At 36.5% G+C, this 21,136-nt stretch overlaps 1 protein-coding gene across 1 annotated transcript; it reads left to right on the top strand.

Annotated features, from left to right (window-relative positions):
- Nucleotides 1-210: 210 nt before the first annotated feature.
- Nucleotides 211-19,995, top strand: ATP6V0D2 (ATPase H+ transporting V0 subunit d2). Its single transcript, XM_042036404.1, has 8 exons — nt 211-535; nt 7,318-7,489; nt 9,283-9,461; nt 12,151-12,230; nt 14,083-14,160; nt 17,400-17,576; nt 18,957-19,034; nt 19,557-19,995. Exons 1-8 carry the CDS (start codon nt 406-408, stop codon nt 19,716-19,718), a joined length of 1,056 nt encoding a protein of 351 aa, XP_041892338.1. The 5' UTR covers nt 211-405; the 3' UTR covers nt 19,719-19,995.
- The last annotated feature ends 1,141 nt before the right edge of the window (nt 19,996-21,136 follow it).

The raw sequence follows: 21,136 nt of genomic DNA on the forward strand, positions 1-21,136 counted from the left end.
AGGCATTCTCAGATAACTTCCTGTTTATAATACAGTTAAGAAATGTGAAAGTTTTATCAAGCTGTTAATGTGTTTTCTCATTCTCCAAGCAGTGCAGAGCATCCTTGCAAGCAGGGGTTAAATCCTGTACTTCCTTTTTGGCTTCTCTTTCAACAATAATAGGTTCATTTTCTGGCTTTGACAGGAGGGAGTTGGATTTACTGGCTGGCTGTTGTGTAAGCATCAACTGTACTGGAACTACAGTAGGAGCAAGAAACAGGAAGAAACCAGTTGGTAAAACACAATCATAGGCTGGCAGGAATTCCGTGACTATTTGTCACTCCTTCCAAAGAGGAGAAAAAAAGTTGGTGGCAGATATTCAGTGCCATCAAGAACCCAGAAGAGTGATCAAATATCTTCTTCTCCATGCCAGGATACTCAGAGTTTTACTTCAATGTGGACCATGGCTACTTGGAGGGTCTGGTCCGAGGGTTCAAAGCTGGGATCTTGACAAGTGCGGACTATGTCAATCTAGCACAGTGTGAGACACTAGAAGGTAAGTCTGCTGGTTTATTTTATTTAGGAAGAAACATTGTTGCTTAGGCATTTGAAGAAGGGAAGGTAAAAGACTGAAGTATTGAGAGCTTATCTTAAACCCAGAGATAACCTACATGTCCTTTGAAGAATCTTGCTCATATTTAAGTTAATAGTTTTCCATAGACTGTGATTTGCGTGCAGGCTGTGATTTGCAAAGCAATAGAGAGGATGGGACTTTTGGTTTACTCATAAGGTTTAGAAATCTCATCCACAGAGTTCTTACGGAGACTGGCAACCTTCTCCCAGATTTTAACAATGCTATAGAACAGTTCAGGTGTGGAAGTTTCATACCATTTCAGCTGTACAAAAAGTTTCCAAAATCTTATTAAAAGCTTACCATTTGGCTCTGAGTTTCTCTATAAAATACATAATTTTAGCAATTGGTTACTTCATGAGTTTTAGGGCAATAGTGGATATTCATCTTACCAGGAACAGAAAACTAGACTCCACAAAGATAAAACTTAGGGAAGTAGAAAAAAAAAAAGAAAAGCTCTTTTCAAGGTGACTTTGCCACAGTAATAAAGAGAGCACACAGTAGTTTCCAAAACAGCTTTCTGTGACCAAGACTGGTCACAGCCTGATGAAGACAGACTTGTACCAAAGAATCATATGACGTACCTTTAGACACTTGGCAGGAAAAAAATGCAACAGAAAGTAATCACCTTTCTAAAGGAACATAAAGTTCATTTCCCTGACTGCAAAATGAAAGCTATGATTGTACACTCAATTTCTATAATGTGCAGTCTATTAAATCAATTTGGAAAAGGAAGAAGGAGAATGAATAACCTCACTCTATTTTAAGCTTTGGTTGATTTGTGCATGCAGTAATTGGTTTGGGGTAAGAAAAAGTGAAGAATGATCATTCTCATATCCAACAGTTTTGAGGCTGTCTAAACTATTAATATAAATAATAACATAAGTCTGGGAAGATTGCTTGCCATTCAACTCTCAGATTAAAACACCTACATTTAAAGAAATGCAGGTAGATATTTACCAGTCCACAGCATAAAGTTCCTCTTACAGTCAAAGAAGAGATTATCAATGCAGTCAATGAAATCTAGACGCTGTTCTACTGACCAATTGCATGTGTCTACTTCTGCTGATAACCTGGAGAGCTGTATCAGCTCTCCATTTAATACAGTGGCAGTTTAGACACACAGAACATATGTATACAATCAGTCTGAGAACTGAAATCTATCCCTTATGTCAGCTGGACAAAATCTACAGTTTCTTTATCCTATTTGTTCCAGCAGTTGTGATCTATGTAACTTAAAGAGTCTACAGAAACTCTTGATGTTGTATTTAATTGTGAAGTGAAAAAGTCCTGCTGCATTAGTATACCGACTTCAGAAAAAGGTAACAGCTTCAAATACCTATAAAAGACACAAAGGACAGAATGGTAGAATAATTAAACTTTGTTGTCACTTCACTTCTCCCTGCAGATGAGCTCAATAAATGATGTCATCCAAAGCTCCATGAAGGAAAAAAAATCCCAGTTACTCTGAATAAGAAGAAAGTATACAGAGTTAAAAACATACAAGCCAAAAGGATTATTTGCACCCTTCACAAAAAAATACTTGCTCATGTTAAGTTTAGAATAGTGAAAAAACTCTAAATTATAAGTCATGCTACAAGAAAGTTATTTAACACCATGAAGTAGTTTTCAAATATTTCTGAGATATATAAACCTTCAATATTTTTAAGAGCATGCAGCAGATGATCAGGTAATAATAGAGAGATAAAAACCACTTCAAATTAAAATTTACAATAGGAAGAACAATTAGTTTTATTTTTGAAACTTTTTTTTTTCCGGTGTTCATTCAATTTTGGAATGCAAATTATTTCATCAATAGAAGCAGCAGCCTTCATCATCCCTCCTACAAGCACATCTCTACTACCCACTATCACTTCCCCTTTTTTGCTATTCAGCTACATCTCTTCCACCATTGTAACATTTTTCTACTTATTATAGACAGCTAACAGATTCCCACCATTTACCTACCAAATGTATTCTTTATAATGAAAATATGAGACATATTGGGTTTCTACATGATGTTAACACACTTATCTCTCTGCACATGTAGGACGCTGTAATACTGAACCTGTGCCATGAGTGTACAGTGCACCAAACCCACAGACCCCTACCTCTAAAGTAAATTTCATACATTGTCTTTTGTTTCAATTTGAAATATTCAGCAAGTGTATTTGTGCTGTAGTACTATGATGCTTGTTCAGTAGTGCCATCACGTCTTCACATTAAAAGGTAATAAATTTACCCTATTCTGCATTCTGTGGCTTAGCACCACACCACAAAAAATGGCCTAAGTTAAAAACACTATAAATATGCTAAAACAAACAAGTAGAAAACAAAAATCAAAACCGCTCAAAGTAACCCATAAATAGAAACAAAAAAGATCTTTTAATTTCAAAGTGGTTTTGGTATCTCTAGAGAGGAAACCATAATGTCAGCACTGAAGAACCACAAGAAGAGCTGTAGATTAGTGCTTTACGTCTGCTTGATAATCACAGAGCAAGCGTAAAAGCAAGACGGAAAGAAGAAAGAAGACTTCTAACAGACTAATGATACCGCTGTGTCCTCTCAATTCAGGGCCATGCAGACTGGAGAAGAAGTTTTCAGCTTCATTTAGAAATCCTTTTGGGCTTGGTTGAACTACTGTGATTCCCATGCAGCTACCTCATGGGCTGCATTTTTCTAGTTTGGCCCTATAGCATCATCTATTTCAAGGGAATGATGTTCCCAGAGCAACCTTGCTGACAGTTTTTGAAGTAGAATGTGGGGGTGTGGGGGTGTGGAGGTGTTTAAATGCAGTGCTTTGTTCTTCTCTTGCTTTTTGTGTGATAGAAAGACTTCTGCTCTGTAGAAAGGAGGCTAGGTCACAGAAGGACAAGCATCACAACTCTGCTCCCAACAAAATCACTGAAATAAGTTTACTTAGCTTGCCAGAGCCAGGGCCTGCCAGCACATGGTGGCTGAAATAACAATGTTAACTGAGTGAAAACTGTGGCTAGTTGGTTATTTGGCTATCAAAGTCAGGAGTCAGATAAGTTACCATGAACTTGATGCCAAAAAACAGGTTAACACTTTGTTCAAATTCTCACAATACTCTTTCCTTCTTTCTGATAAGGATCATTTCCATTTTAACTGCATTCATCTTACTCTCCCTCTGTGCATTAATTCATTTTAGTCATACTTTAGTTAATTGTGTTTCTTTGTCGTTCAATTGTGAGTAAACTCATTATTTAAGGTAATACTTTTCCTGTAAGTTGTTTTCCTGCATGTAATTTTATGAGGAAATACACAATGCAGACAGATGACAAATAAAATGGATGGATGACAGCTGAAATACAGGATTTTCTTTCCTAGGGATCTTTAGGACAAAGTCCAGAGTCTTGTGTAGGTCTCCAAGAGACCCTGAAAAAAGGGGCAGCTACAATCAATAAAAAGTTTTGGCGAACAGGAATGTCTGAGGCACCTGTGATGCTCAGCCATCTACTCCTGCTGAGTCACCAAGTCACGTCACTAGTGCAAGGGTCTGACTGCGATAGTTCCCAGGCTGTATTTATACCAGCAGCAATGAAAGGACTGTAATTTAGGACCACCAGATCAGTCTCTGAGCTGCACTGAACTCTGTCTTGATGTGAACTCTGATTATGACATTCCTGATTGATATTATATGGTATTGGATCTTGCGGATGATTATTTTGGCCAAGACCATGAGGTAGGGTTGAATATTTTTTATACATACAGTATGCATGCTGACATTTATTAATTCAGTTAAAGAAATACATCTATAAAGCAGGCTGTGTAACTGACAGGGTTATAAACCCAACATTCCTGGGTTTAACATTTCTTCCTTAGCTTTTGGGAGATGGGTAAGGATATTTAATGTCTTACAGATAATATTTTTCATGCCTTATATTAAGGCATGGTTTATGATGCCACTCAATCAATCAGAGAACTGAGGAAGAATAACAAAGTCTTCTGAAACTACTCTAGACCAGCAGGTTTTTATTTCTGTTCATCTTATCATGATGTTAAGAACACTTCAGAATGGTGAATAATTGGGCTGATATTTGGGTGCTACAGTCTGCTTTAGGTAGTTAACCCCTGAAGACTACTGTGTTTGAAAGGCATTTACAGAATGTGACTAAAGGTAGATACCTGGGGTTCATCTGAAAAGGAATTGAGGAAAGTTGGAATTCAGCTCTGCATCTAATAAAGTAGTATTATCTAATCTCACCATATGCCAAGTTTTTTTACACTCTTTGCAACAAAAAGGAGAAAAGTAAGAATGAACAGTTTTCACAGGAAATGTAGGTGTGAAATCAAAATATTAGTGATGTTTTAAAAACTTGGTTTTACATAATTAGACTAATTTCTGGGTATAATTCTGCATTTATTTATGTCTTAATCTTGCTTACCTTTCCCTCTTTCTTCTATTGTGTTTCTTTTTTTTGTATTTGTATTCTCTTTCTCTACTTCCTATATGGAAGTATGTACTGAAACTATGACTTTTTCTAAGTGTGTTATGTGATTTGATATGGATGTGATGAACAGACTATATTTGGTGGATAAGGAACTGGCTGAGTGGTTGCATCCAGAGTAGTGGGCAATGCTTCAAAGTCCAGACAGAGCTCAGTGACGAGGGTCTTTATTGGGACCAGTACTGTTTAGTATGTTCATCAGCGACACAGGCAGTGGGATCAAGTGCACCATCAACAAGTTTGCAGGTGACACCAAGCTGAGTGGTGCAGTTGACACAACTGAGGGATGGGATGTCATTTAGAGGGACCCTGCAAAGCTGGAGAAGTGAGCCCACGGGAATTTCATGAGGTTCAACAAGGCCAAGTGTAAGGTCTTGCACCTGGGTTGGGAAATCTCTGGTATCAATACAGGTTGGGGCATGAAGGAATTGAGAGCAGACCTGTGGAAAATGACATGGATATCTACTACTCTTGGGTGAAAAGTCAGACATGAGTTGACAATGCGTGCTCACAGCCCAGAAAACCAACCATATCCTGGGCTGTATCTAAAGCAAGGGAGGGAAATTGTTTTCCCCCTCTACTCTGCCCTCATGAGACCCCACCTGGAGTACTGTGTCCAGCTCTGGGGTCCCCAGCTCAGGAAGGACATGGACCTGTTGGAGCAAGTCCAGAGTAGGGCCACAAAGATGATCAGAAGGCTGGAGCATCTCTCCTATGAAGAAAAGATGAGAGAGTTGGGACTGTTGAGCCTGGAGAAAGCTCTGGGAAGACTTTATTGCCAACTTTCTGTACCTGAGGGGGGCTTACAAGAAAGATAGAGACAAACTTTTTAATAGGGCCTGTAGCGATAGGACAAATAGTAATGGTTTTAAACTACAAGAGAATAGATTCAGACTAAATACAAGAAAGAAATCTTTTAAAAGAAGAGTGGTGAAACACTGTAAGAGGTTGCCCAGAGAGATTAGAAATATTCATGACCAGTTTGGACAGGACCATGGGCAACCTTGAGTGGCAGCCAACTTGCATAGAAGATTATGAAGCTTATCTCAGTAAGCTACAGTGCTAAACGTAGGAGTCCGAATTCACAGTATACTAGTTATTTTGCTTTAATTCCCAGTGTAGGCAACCTTATTGCATATTAAGTAAGGATACACATTGAGAAATAGGCAAAAGTAGCAACTGTACTGAAAATTCTTACCTTGCTGACTGCAAATTTACTTCCTTACAGGTACACCCTTATTTCCGTCAGTGGGAGCGTTGCTGTTCTTTTCCCTAACCCTCACTTCATATTTCATATAGAAATCTAATTATTATGAATGCCCAAATGATATAAGAGTATCCCAATCTATAATTTACAACAGTTTTAATACAGCATTTGAACATAATTATGCATTGCAGCATGAGCTTTTCTAAAAGAAAACGTTAAACTGCTTTGAACAGCAGTTTGAACTGACTCAAATGCTTGCTTTTGTCTCATGCTAAAAAATGAGAAAATTTATCATATGAATTCTTTGATACCATGAAAGTTTCATTTAACTTTGTGGTCTAAACAACCCATTTTCCCCAGTCACCAGGGTTGAGAGCTCAAACAGAAAATGTCACAATGACCCAAGTTTCTGGAACAGCTTCTAAGGATTTGCTAGTAGCAGCCATAAATCAGAGAAAGCCAAACCAGAAATGTTAGGAGAATATAACTCTACCCTTTCAAGTGCTCCACTACAGAATCCATTTGGAGTCCAGAATGTGTGCCAGGCAATATGTGCTCTCTTCAGACAGCCTGATAACAGAAGATTATAATCCTACCTGAGATTTAAATATTTCATAGAAATATATAAGGTCTTAAAAAAGTTAAAGGATGATTCCTATTGATGAAAAGAGTCCATGGGAGTGCAGCAGACAAAACAACTGATATGTTATAATGGTGCAAATCAGTGAAATTGAAACATTGAACAAACCTGATGGGGAAGGCACTAGAGACAGTAGTAAGTAACACTCTGAAAATGGCATAAATTATTTGTTCTTTCCTACAGCATGCAGTAAATCTTACTGGTAGAAGGCAGTACAAATCTGCATAAATTTTGCATTTATACTATATTAGATCTACGCAAAAACTTTTCAACAGAGTATGATCAGTTGCTTAATAGAAAAATATATTAGAAATTAACTTTTTTTAAAATTCGGTTTGCAGACAATATGACAGTCTATTCTCATGATCTTTCCTGAATTTAATTCCAGATCTGAAGTTACATCTACAGACTACAGACTATGGCAACTTCTTGGCTAATGAAACTGGCCCTCTCACTATTTCCACCATTGATGATAAACTGAAAGCAAAACTACTCACAGAATTTCATTACTTTAGAAACCATGCTTTTGAACCACTTGCCACTTTTCTGAATTTTGTCACGTAAGTAATATTACTACATAGCTTACCACACAGAGGTAAAAAAAGCAGTTAAAATAATGCCAATGCAACATATTGGAAATTCTATTAAGTTTTAAAACCAGAAAAATTACTTTGATACTGCTACATTTGCATACTTTATTTGCTAATATAAGTTCTGAAACTGTATGTGTATATGAAGACCTGTTGTCTTTGCCACTAATTATTTTAAAGAGCAGAAGCAGATTCTTTTATGTGAACAGTGACAGAAGTAGTGGTAGAGATTGAGAAAAATGGTTAAAATCTTTAAACACTATTTAAGTCAGAGAACTTGAAAAACTGACATTTTGGGGGGGGGAGTGTGACTCATGCAAGATTAACAGTTTCATGATGTACACAGAAGTGATTTAATTCCTAGGCATGTGGCAGGTTGTAGACCTTTTTTTAAAGGGGAAAAGACAACACATCCTACACCTACCATACTTTTTATATTATTTGAACCAAATAAATAAAAACTAGGAGAACTTTCTGTGGCATATTGCAAGATATTTAGATCCAAGTAGCTGTCTTTGAAAGTTCAGCTGCTGTTTGATGCCAGATGAAGAGAAAGCTCTGATCTCAATACCATCACAAATAGATGAAACTTGCAAATCAATGGTTTAAACAACTTCAAGAACAGGAATTTGCTTTATAGCAGTATAACAACATGGATTAGCAAAATACCAGCAGGATATTTTATCTAACTATTTACTCCCCTTGATCTTATCCTTTTAATATATTTTAACAAGAACAATTAACTGTTCAACTAACTTTCAAGGAGTATTTTTATTATAACAGTAAAAAAGAAAGTATATTTTTTTTTTTCTGGTCATATGTAGCTGATCACTTTTATTTAGGTTAATATATTAATAGGACCTGTATTCATACAATGTTTACATTTTGTTTCAGGAAATAAAAATGAAAACATGAAAGTTATGGCAGCTCTTTTCTCACACTCATTGACGTGAATGTACACATATGTATGCACAACCTTTGCACACTGTTGTTTTTCTAAATAATGGATACACTAATGAAACATATTTCACACAAATCATTGAACTACATTCCACCAGATCCTCCACCCCTCTTCACAAATGTTGGGTGAGAACATATTAATCCCTGTATGTTTCTAGCTGTGTTCTTAGTCAAAAATGCAAGCTGAAGACTGGCATTCAAGGGAATAGTGTTCCCATTTCCAAGTCACTGGTAAGACTCTTATCAGCCTCTTTGACAGTGAACTAGTATGAAGCAAAACTTTTAGTAATAAAGAAATCTATAAGAGCCTGTTCTTAGTTCCCTCATGGGAGGTTGTTTAAAGCTGAGTGAGAAGAAAACCCCGAGGTTGGACCATCTGCATGAACTCTGCAGTTTTAGTGCTGAGATTCCCATGTACTTGTCTGTCCAGATGGTATATATGAAATAAGAAAATCCCAAACTAGAAAAGTTGCTAGCTCAGCTTTGGCTACGACTCATTGTCACTTATTATAGTGAATCTACATCTCTCAGCTGTTATGCTTATTACAGTCATATGTCAGCACCACCTTCTTTAAAAGTGTCCATTTTCAGAATCCGTCATATGGTTTAAAACTAATTCTGTGTTATCTACTTGCTATTTAAAAGCTTCTGTTGATATTTAATGAATTATTGATATAGAATGAACATACATTCTGATAATACTTTGGTATTATGGTTAATTTTCAAAAATTTGGGGGTTATATTTTTTCAACTGAAAGTTGATTATAAAAATAATTTATTTTTACTTTTTCTTTCCAATACAGATACAGCTATATGATTGACAATGTAATTCTTTTAATAACTGGCACATTACATGAACGACCCATAGCTGAACTTGTTCCCAAGTGCCATCCATTGGGAAGCTTTGAGCAAATGGAAGCAGTCAGCATTGCCTCAAATCCCACTGAGCTCTTCAATGCAATTTTGGTTGACACACCATTAGGTAAAAACACTAAATTATTTCTTATCTTCTTCTCAAAACTACTAATGCTGTATGACTAAGAGCAGCATGTTTCCCACTGGATATGCTGTATTTTGGTAACACAAAACTTGAACTGTGGATCAAGCACTTCCAAAATGGTGTTCAGGACACATTCTATTAACATATATTAACAGCTTCTATATCCACCTTGGGTGCTAGACACAGAGAAAACATGCTACTCAAGAACTATAATGTATATCTTTTATATCCAAAGTAGTCACTGATTTAAAGCATCTAGATTTTTATTTCAACACCTACATCTTTATTAAAAAATATGTCTTCACTAAGGATCAAGCAGAAAGCTACTAATACATACTAGATGTCATGGTAGAACCTAGATTCCCTCTTGAAATTTGGGCATGGTTCAAATATAAATAAAAGTCCTATTTTGAAGAACTAAATCTAAAAGTAAAACAGGGTAAAGTTTGGGAATGTCACATTATGAAATTAAGATTAAACTCTGCTCAATGTGGTGCAGCAGCCAACACAAACAAAACCTAATAGGCTGTGAAGGGCACTGAGAATAAGATGGAACTGGATGGATTTGAATGTATATTAAACCATTAAGTGCTCTCATCTTTAGTACTGTGAGAGGTTTTGGGTTCTGCTTCTCTAGGAGGTGTGGTAGGTTGGCCCCAGACAGAAAAAATTTCCCACCCAGCCACTTGCTCACTCCTTACTCTCAGCACAATGAGGGTGAGAAAAAAGGTAGAAAAAAGAGATTGTGGGTTGAGATCACCCACAAAGTACTGTTGCAGGCAAACCAGACTAAATTTGGGGGGAAATTAACTTGATTTATTACTGATTAATGTATGACATAATTAATTACTGATCCAGATATAAGGAAACAAGCAGAAAATAATGAAACATTTAGACACTTGGGGAAAACACCTTTCCTCCAGCCTTTGCCGCTCCTTCATGCCAGGCTCCTCTTCTCTGCCCCCTGTTATCCCCACAGGTAACACTGCATCCCTCTGGAGAGGGATTGTGTGTCACAAGGAGCAGGGGGAGTTTAGAGCCATAAAATCATAGAATAGTTTGGGTAAGAAGTGAGCTGAAAGATCATCTAGTTCCAACCCTCCTGCCATGGGCAAGGACACCTTCCACTAGACCAGGTTGCTCAGAGCCCCATCCAACAGGGCCTTGGACAATTCCAGGGATGGGGCATCCAGAGCTTCCCTGGGCAACCTGTTCTAGTGTCTTAGCATTTTCACGGTAAAGAATTTCTTCCTAATATCTAATCTAAATTTATCCTCTCTCAGTTTAAAGCCATTATCCCTTGTCCGATCATTACATGCCCCGATAAAAAGTCCCAATCTGGTTTTCAGGTAGGCCCTCTTCAGATACATCTGCTCCACTGAGGGGCTTGGCTGTGCCCTGTGGTGGGTCCCAGCTGGAGCTGGCTGTGTTCAGCATGGCACACTCCTGGCTTTCCCTCACAGAGCAGCACACTCCCACCAGTGCCTGGGCACTAGCACAACTGTAGAGTGAAATCAGAGAAGGGACAGAGCAGGACAGCTAAAATGAACAGTGCTGCCATGTGTAGACAGGCTAAAAAGTCCAGAATGCAGTTCAGAGTGGACAAAGCCAATGAGAGATATGGACATGGTTTACAGAGTCCTGAGGGCAGTGGTTTGTTCACAGTGAGTTATGAACCTACTAAATCCTTCAGAAGACCAAATCCCAGCAGAAAACTAATTTTAAAAGGTAAACTAAACCACTGTTTTCACATAGCTGGTAGTAAATTTCTGGAATTTTTTTTGCTAAACTATTTTGTAAAAGAAGAGAGATGTATCAGTTTTTTAAAGTCATGGGACAAATTTATGGGCAATAGATCTATAAGGAGAAATTGAAGGGAACTCTCAGAGCTACACTTTGTGATAGTCTTCATTTAAAATCTGGATGCTGGAAGAGTAGGAAGGGATGAGACCACAAAACATGGCCAGACTCACATCCTCTCTGTAAATACTGTCTTCCATTGCCACTGCTTGAGACAACACTCTGTCATATAGTACTGCTCTGCCCCACTGGGATAGCTCAGGAACAGCGAGAGGCACACGTTATTATGAATATCATATTTTTAAATGGTCCAGCTGCACAAGTGAAACTCATCCACTGCCTCCCTGCTCAAAAGCTTGCTCTTTAGTCAGCTCTGCAGAGGACCCGTAAGCACAGATGGCCAAGGTCAAAGCATGTGCCCTTTATCAGCTGCAACCTGTTGCCTTTCCCACAATATATATGCAAAGAAGAAAAGGGAAAATAGGAAAGAGGGTTCTCCTTAACAATTGCAGAATACCTGCATGATTTCAGACAAAAATTATTTTTCACTCACTAGAAAATCGCCATAATAACCAAACGATACACTTCAGAGAAGATTAGGGCTTTCATTAGCATTCCTATCTGATTTTCTCTGGAGATATGGACTCTGGCTACAGCACTGATTGATTCCCCCCACTGCAGAGTCTCATTAAAAAGGAGGGGATAGGAGGATAAGGGAAATCAAGTGGATTTTTCTTCCTCTCTGTTATAACACCCTCTCTTGTACAACAGAACCCTCGGATCCTTGTTCACACACTGGTGAGCAATAGACAGGAGATGCATATTACCAGCATGCAGATTTATACTGCTATATTATAAACTCTACTTTCAGCTGCTTTCTTTCAAGACTGCCTGTCTGAAAATGACCTGGATGAAATGAACATTGAAATAATGCGCAACAAACTGTACAAGGCAAGTTTTTGCAACATAATGATAATATTTGGGGTTTATCAAAGTGTCTCAGCAAAGCAGGTCAGTATCATTAACCCTGTTTTATGGATGGGGAAACAGAAGTATGGTGAGGTAAAGCAAGCTGTCTGAGGTCATCTGGTTGATTTCAAGTCCAGGAATGAAACCCAGCTGCTTTCATTTCTACTCCACCCTTTGGGGAGTTTTCAAATTTTAGGTCTGCATCCAAATTCTTATTTAATATCTCATTCATGAAAATGCTCTAGATGTCAGGCTAATATCCAGATCCAGATTTGTTTATGAATAACTCAGTTATCCACCAAATGCCACAGAACTCTTAGGTCCTAAGTGAGTCTAGACAGGCTTTTGGCTAACATTTATCTTTATGTATATAAGGAAGATGTGATTTGAAAGGGTCTAATCGTTCTGAGTCTAGCTAACATAATTTTTACTTAAGGATTTTGTATAATTTTCTTCATTTCTAAATAATTTTAGCATTGTTACAGCACAATGCTGCAAGGATATGCATCTAACATGTGCCTTGCATCTTCTTTACAAATATTAACAAACAGATCTCTACTTTTATGATGGTCTCTTTAAAGGCTAAACATACTCCAATCCATTAACAGCTCCTCCTGGCACATTATCCCCAAAATCTTTATTATCTTTCTTTCATAGTGGACACCCCAGACTGCAGGAAGTATTTTTACAGTGATCTGATTGCACTAGGGGGAAAGAAAAAACTCCTCTGTTTGTCTTATAAATTATATTTATAAATTCCCATGCCAATTTTTAATTCTTAAAACTTTTACTAATTCTTTCATTCAATACAACATCAATTATACCCAAGTATTTTAATTTCTTCATGTATTATAATTCTTTTACAGTACCACTATAGTAGATACTTCTTCCAATTTGGTAACATACATATTTGATTCTTATATCCTGTGTGGATAATCATATATTAACACTTCTTAAATCTATTTTTTTTTCCTTTTTGCTCATCTATTAGGGGGACCATTCTGCAAACACTATTAAATTATTAATATAAATTTTCTCCTTTGCTTCAGCTGTCAATGTGACCAATTGTTTCTGCTCCATTATCAGATAGCACTGTACAGAACCTAATGCATAATTCTATGCAGTAGATCCCCCTTGAGATGTCTACTTAAAATTCACTTAATTGTGTAATTAGTGACAGCTCCTAACAAGATTGTGTGAAGTTGTAGCAAATGCATTTTAACATAAATATTCCCTAAAACACTATTTTGGGGGATGGAGAGTCAGGGGGAGCAGCATCTCTGAGATATTTAGTGTTTTTCCTGCACAGGTATTTTCAAATGGGTGCAGATGCCAGAATCCTTAACAGACCAGAGGGCTCTGCAGACCAGTATTACAGAAGCTTTGTCTGCTGTTCTGTCCTAATCCAGGGTTTAGGTAGAGCAGCAGGGATTAGTTTGTGTATCCTCATACTGCTGGCCCAACAGCCGTGGCATATGCCCAAATCCCCTCCTCCACACACTATAAATGAAGAGTTTCCTCCAGCCATCTGCTTATTATGCAGTGGAAGCTCAGTGGAGCTCAAAAGGTTCCTTCTTTAGAGCACAAGTAAAACATAATATTTGTCCTATTACAATTTTTGAAAATATTTGAACTCAAATTGTAGTAACCAGACATTTGCAGTTGAATATTTCAACTTCCATTTGAACTAAGTAATTAAGCACATACCTAAATTTAAATTCATAGGTGGAATTATCAAAGTTAATGGAAGTATTTAAAAATGAGGTTCATGGCTTTGTGCAATCCTAGTCCAGGTCTTAAGCAGCATTTAAAATATTTCTCTTCTTTCATGTAGTCTTACCTTGAGGCATTTTATAAGTTTTGTGAAAAACAAGGTGGTACTACAGCAGAAATAATGAGACCTATTCTTGAGGTAAGAAACATTCAGTCTTTATACATTAAAGAACTCCACAATGTTGTCATAATTATCTCACTTTGCTTTTCCTGTTGAATCTCTCTCCATTTGCAAAGCAATCTGTCAAATGTTTGCTTCTCCTCTAAAAATACCTGTTTTTCTAAGATGTAATGAATAGTGTATTCAAGGATGACTTTTGCCTTTTGACTAGAGAAGCAGCTAGACCATTACTAGGGAGGAGCCAGTCTCAGTTAATATTTTTCTGTAACAGAGAGCAGAACAGAGTAAATAGTTTGCTAATCTCAAACTGTTGCCCTTTAGCATTTCTCGCCATTATGTAGAAAACCCAAAAATGTTGATTATTGATTTTGGGACAGCTAAAGCCTGGCATTACTGCCTATTTACTAATCAATAATCTTCAAGCTTCATGGCAATATTATGTTTGTTTACTCTCCTATTAAAATTAGTGGTTGAGGTTAGGGTTGAGTGACCTTTGGAATTAGTGTCATATAAAAACAGTCCAATATTCTGCATTATATTTTTGTCTCGACTCAGAAAAGTTTAATATTTATTTTTTCCTTGATATACAAAGTTCCTAATCTCCTCCTCCCAAAACATACATGATATTTTTGTCTCTGTTATTCTAATAAAAGATGCAGAAATTTCTAAACTTGAATTCTCAGCATTCAGGTCCCCCCCTTTTTTTTTTCCTCACATGATCTATCACAATTCTTTGCAGAGGTTGAGAGCCAGACCACCCATTTGCTTCCAGGAGTCTTTTTTCTGGATAAGCAATTTTACTCCCTGGAAACCAAAAAAAATTCACTGAGGTTTGATGACACCACACTGAAAGTTTGCATTTAGAAGAGAGATAATAACCCTGGGAGTTTATCCCTGAAGGAAGAATGGGTCTGAATTACATTTTACAAAACAGCGTCCTAAAAAGGATTACAATTTCCTATTTTAATTAAGCAGGTCACAATGTTTCAATTTATGATCTAAAAAAAATACTTCTAATCAAGCTAAATTGAATAGAAATTAAGTATTTTGACTTTTCTTAAAAATAAAAATCAAAAGATTGGTTGGCAGACATAAAGGCATTTTCCACAGTTGATTCAGACTTTTCAGAAAGTTCATTTTTAAATAGAAATTCATGCTGAGAGCAGATTACTTACTAACATTAGTTTAAGCATGTTTTAAAACTCCCTTTATATCAGTGGTAAAAATTTAGCCTATCATAAAATTCTTTAAAATCCCTATCTAATGTCAATCAGCCAGGAGGATAAACTTTTCTATAGAATATTTTTTTCTATAGCATTTTGTTAATCTGAAGAGACACATAGAGCAGACTGCTAACGGTTGGATTTAAAAAAAACCCCCAAAGTTCAATTATTCAAAAGAATACTCGCTATTTATTTTGTAATCTTATATGTAAGACTACCAACCTGACCCTATCAGAATGAGGCTGAGGTATTTAGCTCCCCAACTCCTTGACCACTGCACATGGTGCCAAACTTCCATATTAAGAATACTGACGATCTCTCTTCCTCCATGGACAACACATGCTGCATGTTTAGCCCTGAATCTGGCAAGAAACTGCAGGACTGCACTGCACTGCAGATAGAGCTGTGTCTGTTACCATGACCCCATGCTAAATTCTGAACTAGCAGTCTCCCACATGGAAACTTATGCACTTAGGAAATGGTCATCCTCTGACTTGACCTCTGCCTGCAGCAATGAGATGGAGTAAGTCACCAAGTAACTGCCTCATGGCCTTACTCTCTACAGAGAACCTCATGTGCCAGTAATTTGATGAATTGAGAGGTCTGCCTGGATGGGAACGATCCTGCAAATTCTCTCAGACTGGAAGACACCAGAAGCAGAACCCCCATCTGCTACCATTAGTTGCTGTTGCCTCTAACATGTTTTTTACCAACAAAATATGACACATCTAACAGCTAGATTCTACATGACTTTAAGAAGTTAAAAAAAGAAAGCATTTGTCCTTCTAAAGTGGTTTCAGTAGGTCTAATATGCCTATTTTTATTAATAAGGGAAGTGAAATTTGGCCCTGTTACTCATTAGCTAGAAATCTTTTCAAGCACACTTATTTTCTTCTCATTACTTCTTTATTGTTTACTCCTTTTCCTTACTTCGAAGTCGGTGCCAGCGGGTGGTGGGTTCCTGTCATTGTGTGTTCCAGTACACAGGCGTAGATGTGAATATGTGTTTAATGGCTAAAGTGGCAGATTTGTGTTGCAAATGCAGCCTTATTATTCAACTGAAAAGAGTACCTCTCTGCTTAAAATAGCTCAAATATTCACAGCACAAGAAATTTTGTAAGCTGCCTAAAATGTGCATATACTGTATATACTTCACTTGGAAGATTTCTCCTGCATAATCCCTGCAAATAGCAAGGCCTCTGCTGTTCTAAAACATGAAAGAAAGTAATAAAGGAAAGAATTAAAACCATAATCAATTTAGATCTCAAGACAGAAGAAAAGATTACTTTTATTTACTATTGCATTTTTAATTCATACTGTAAGAATGGTAAGTGAAATTTTGCCTTGCACAAAATAAGAACCTGAGATCTAGACATTGGATTGCCTTTCAGTCTGCTGCTGCAGTGAAAATACTTCAGATATTACAGGCATCTAAACCCGACAAAAGAAATATAGCCTTTGATTCTATGTATTAAAAAGTAACTGTTATTTGAAACACTTAAAACTTTAACTTGGAAAGTAAACGGCCCCCTCCTCCTTATTGAAATATCATTTTAAAGATGTGCATTGAGAAATTATTTTGTTTAGGATTTTCATTCAACCTTTACTATCAACAGCACTTTGAGCTACCCCAGAGCAGTACTATTGATTCTTGTTCCTTTCCTTCATTATCATTATTTATAAGATTATTATTTCATAATCTTACACGTGAGGGTGTGAGGATGTTTTTGTTGTCAGCATCTGGGTAACTAAGCGGGGAAATGAGGAAGCAGCAGAAATGATATTTTTAGTACAAAAATCACAGAATAAAAGCTGTGGTTGCAAAACCTTGCTTGATTTTCTAGTTAAAATTTAAGGCATAGTTGCAAAGAAGAATTTACAATTTCAAAACAAGGTATGTTTCCAGTGCTCTCAAGTCGGCTTTTTTTTTTTTAATTAAATTTCCATAGTTTGACTTACTAAAAAACCCCAAAATATGCCCACCCTAATTTAGAATGAGATGTCTAATAACACCTCTTTGTTTTGTATGCTAAGTTTGAGGCAGACAGACGAGCCTTTATCATCACCATTAATTCATTTGGCACTGAACTGAGTAAAGATGACCGAGAGAAGCTGTATCCAACCTGTGGAAAACTTTATCCAGAAGGCTTACACCTGTTGGCCAATGCAGATGACTACGAGCAAGTGAAGTGTGTTGCAGAATACTATGCAGTACGTAAACTAATTTATTAAAACAAAAAACCAAAATACAAATATTTAACATCTCCTGACATCACCAAAATTTTGAAGAGTAAACAAGTAAGTTAAAGAATTTTTGAGAGAGGAAAAAATCATCAGAGGTACTAAAGTTCCCATAAAAATGTGTATGGGATCAAAGACCTTTGATATGAAGACATAAGATTAAGATAAGACATTATTACATTAGTACAGTACAAAGTTCCTCTTATGAGGATGCTAAAGTAAGACCAAATCACATCCTAGTATATAAAAATCTTCCTACTCCATTAACCCTCCCCAAACTGAGTTTCACTTCATTGCTGCTGCCTCCAAGATTTTGGAGCATAGCCATACATCATTTTTAACTGAGCTGACCAAACAATTAATGTCACAGATTAGTGCAAACCTGATTTATTGCCAGTATACCAAAAAATTCCCTTCTGAAAAGTTTTCTCTAAATCACTAATTGATTCAAAGAAGTAGATGAAAATATTAAGATTGATGCAAACAGTGCTGTTATTAAAGATTAGTTAATCTGCAACACTTGATCTATGAATTAACTGTTGTACTCTGTCTATCTGTAATATTTAAGTTATCTCTAAGTAGGCACACAAAACAAAATGTTGTCTGGTCTATTGCTTTCACCACAAAAAACCCTCACAAAGCTGGAGCTGTACGTAAACAGAACATTTTAATCATGAGTTACCATGTCAATGGGGTATGGAGCAAGACTATTCATGAGATGGTGGGTTATTTAGATGAATTTGGGAACCATTGCAGTAGACCTATACTACACTCCTGCTTTAAGGGAAAAACAAACCAAACACACAGAGAAGGAAATTACACAGAAACGTAACACCTAAGAAATCAAGTCAAATATATCCGCACAGGATATTCCAGGATGAAAAATCAGAATAAAAGTTTTGAGTACAATATTAATGCAGGTAAAGCAAATCGAGCTGACTACTGGAAATAAAAGGAGCAGCCATGTGAGGATCAGAGTTCAGTGTTTTGGCTCCATTTAGAGCTCTGGCTCTGATGGATACTATTTGTACAAGAAGTTCAGTGCTCTCTGTCCAAAGGAGTGAAAGGCCACGTGTCATTCTACAATAAGTGTCTTTTAGTGCCTTCAGTAAATTACTTTAAATTGTTGGAAATGATGATAAGAAATACAAGAATAAATGTGATTTTTCTTTCTTTTGCTGACTGTATGCTTTTAACTTTTGATTTATGTAGAATTGTAATCTATACATGAGATCTTCTATACAGACAGATTACTTAACGTAGATTCATTTACAAAGTAATGTAACGTGTCTGTGCTGCACAGAATGCAAATGCACCTTATTTACATGGAGTGGTTGTCTATGCTTTTAGGAATACAAGGCTGTGTTTGAAGGTGTAGGGAGCGGCACTGGAGAAAAGACACTGGAAGATGCATTTTTTGAACATGAGGTAAAAGCTTCTAACCTTAAAATATAAAAATGAATGTTACTCCCATGGAATAATAATTAAAACAAGAATGAGGTACCAGGCTTTTGGTTCTACTGTACTGCTTTGTATTCAAGAACATGGATTTTCTATGGCTGTCAACATTTGGCTGAATCAAAATAGAAGGATTTACCTTTTAAAGTAAAATTAATCCTATAACATTCTTCTGATGACTCTTTATAGAACTATCAATCCTGATAGCCTATCCAAAAGCCATCTCATGAACACCACTTAATGAAATTTCTTTTGAGTAGTCTACTAGAGAAGGTATTTCACCACTGTCCTTTATTTCCTGCAATATTGTTGTAGTCTATTACCAAAATTAATCCATAGATGACATTTCAATTACATTGATACCCAAGAGACTGCTAAATATAGTCATGGTTGCAAAGCTCCAAGAAATCTTGATCATAAAAGCTACCATATAAAAATCCCATTCGCCTTCCTTGATATTTTATCATAATATTCGTTTCATCTTTTCTACAGGTAAAGCTGAATGTGCTTGCATTCAACAACCAGTTTCACTTTGGAGTATTTTATGCCTATGTGAAGTTAAAGGAACAAGAATGCAGGAATATTGTATGGATTGCTGAATGCATTTCTCAGAGACACAGAACCAAAATTAACAACTACATTCCAATTTTCTAAATCTGAGAATCTATAATGCTTGAAAAGATGCATCATTTCATAGAAAAGTAGAAAAATCTTATTTCAAAAATTAACTCTTATCAGATATTTTTAATTGTATTAATGAGCCTCCTTACATACATCAGTATAGGAAAAAAAGTAATGCAATTAGAGATACGGGTACTTCATAAGGAAACACTAATGTATTTACTCCCAGTTTTGTTGGTAGATTTGTTCCCCACTGCGCCTATTTTAATTTAATTGATCAATAAAAACCTCCTGCAAGGTCTTACATATATTTTTTTTCTCTTTTGTGGAAGCACGATTTGTATCAATGACATTTGAAAAGCTCTTTAATGGCTTTTTTTTTAATTAATGTTTTTTTCAAAGGGCCAATTAAACCACTACTTCTATCTCACAGGGTCTTTCTCACGGCATACAGATTGTATGAAGGACTTAATACACAAATAAAAGGGAAATTCTGAGATTTCCCTTAACAAATCTGAAGGGGGAGCTTCCTGAACTTAACTGTGACTCCTCTCTGCAACTAAATGTAAATAAGTAACTTCAGCGTCACTAAAATGTTTTTTCTTCCTCTATGGTCGAATGAGGTGTCAAACAATGGGGGCCTGATCTAGCCCACAGCAATACAAATGCCCCCTCCCAGCACACCAAAGAATTGTCTTTATGTACATACTAGGGATGATTATGAAACATGAATGAAAATGCCAACCAAGTCTGTATCAGTTATACATCAGACACAAACACCACCAGCTCTGAGCTATTTGAGGACCTGGCTAGGATCAGTAACTAAAAATAGAGGGAACAGTTGAAGCCAGATTGTAGCAGGACAAGATTAATTCTGCTGAAGAAAAAGGAAGGATTTTGAAAGCCTTATCAACATTTTGCCTTCCTACTCTATTCCAAGAATTTGCCCTTTTATCGTTCAAACTGGCCATACCTTTATTTTCTGCATGACTTCTCAGTCTCAGGCTGCACAACAGCAAATCTCACTGTTTAGCTGAGTGTTCCTCCAGTAAATATGATACAGAAATACAATCCATTTCCTGCTGAGTAGACAAAAAAATAAAATATATCTGATGTCAACACCTCAGAATTGTGGAAAATATTCAGGCATCATGGTTTTAAAAACAGAGATATAATACAGCTCTCTCTATAATATGGAAATGTGCACATGCATTCATACATAAAAAGTAAGAAACTTTGTGGTTTTTTTATAAAACCACACTTCTTGAACTGCAAATAACACCCAAGGGCCATATCCCAGAACATGCTATACTCATTTAATGCAGAATTGAGAAGATTTTAGTATTTTGCTTTATTGTGAAAACCAGACAACCTTATATTATTACTTTAAAAATACTTTCACAATTTAGTTTAGAAATAATTTGGGAGGAATTTAGAAAAATTGACTAAAA

Source organism: Corvus kubaryi, unplaced genomic scaffold (assembly GCF_017639235.1).
Source record: "Corvus kubaryi isolate FWS band 111438036 unplaced genomic scaffold, C.kubaryi_AGA036_p1.0 37385, whole genome shotgun sequence".
Classification (NCBI taxonomy): domain Eukaryota; kingdom Metazoa; phylum Chordata; class Aves; order Passeriformes; family Corvidae; genus Corvus; species Corvus kubaryi.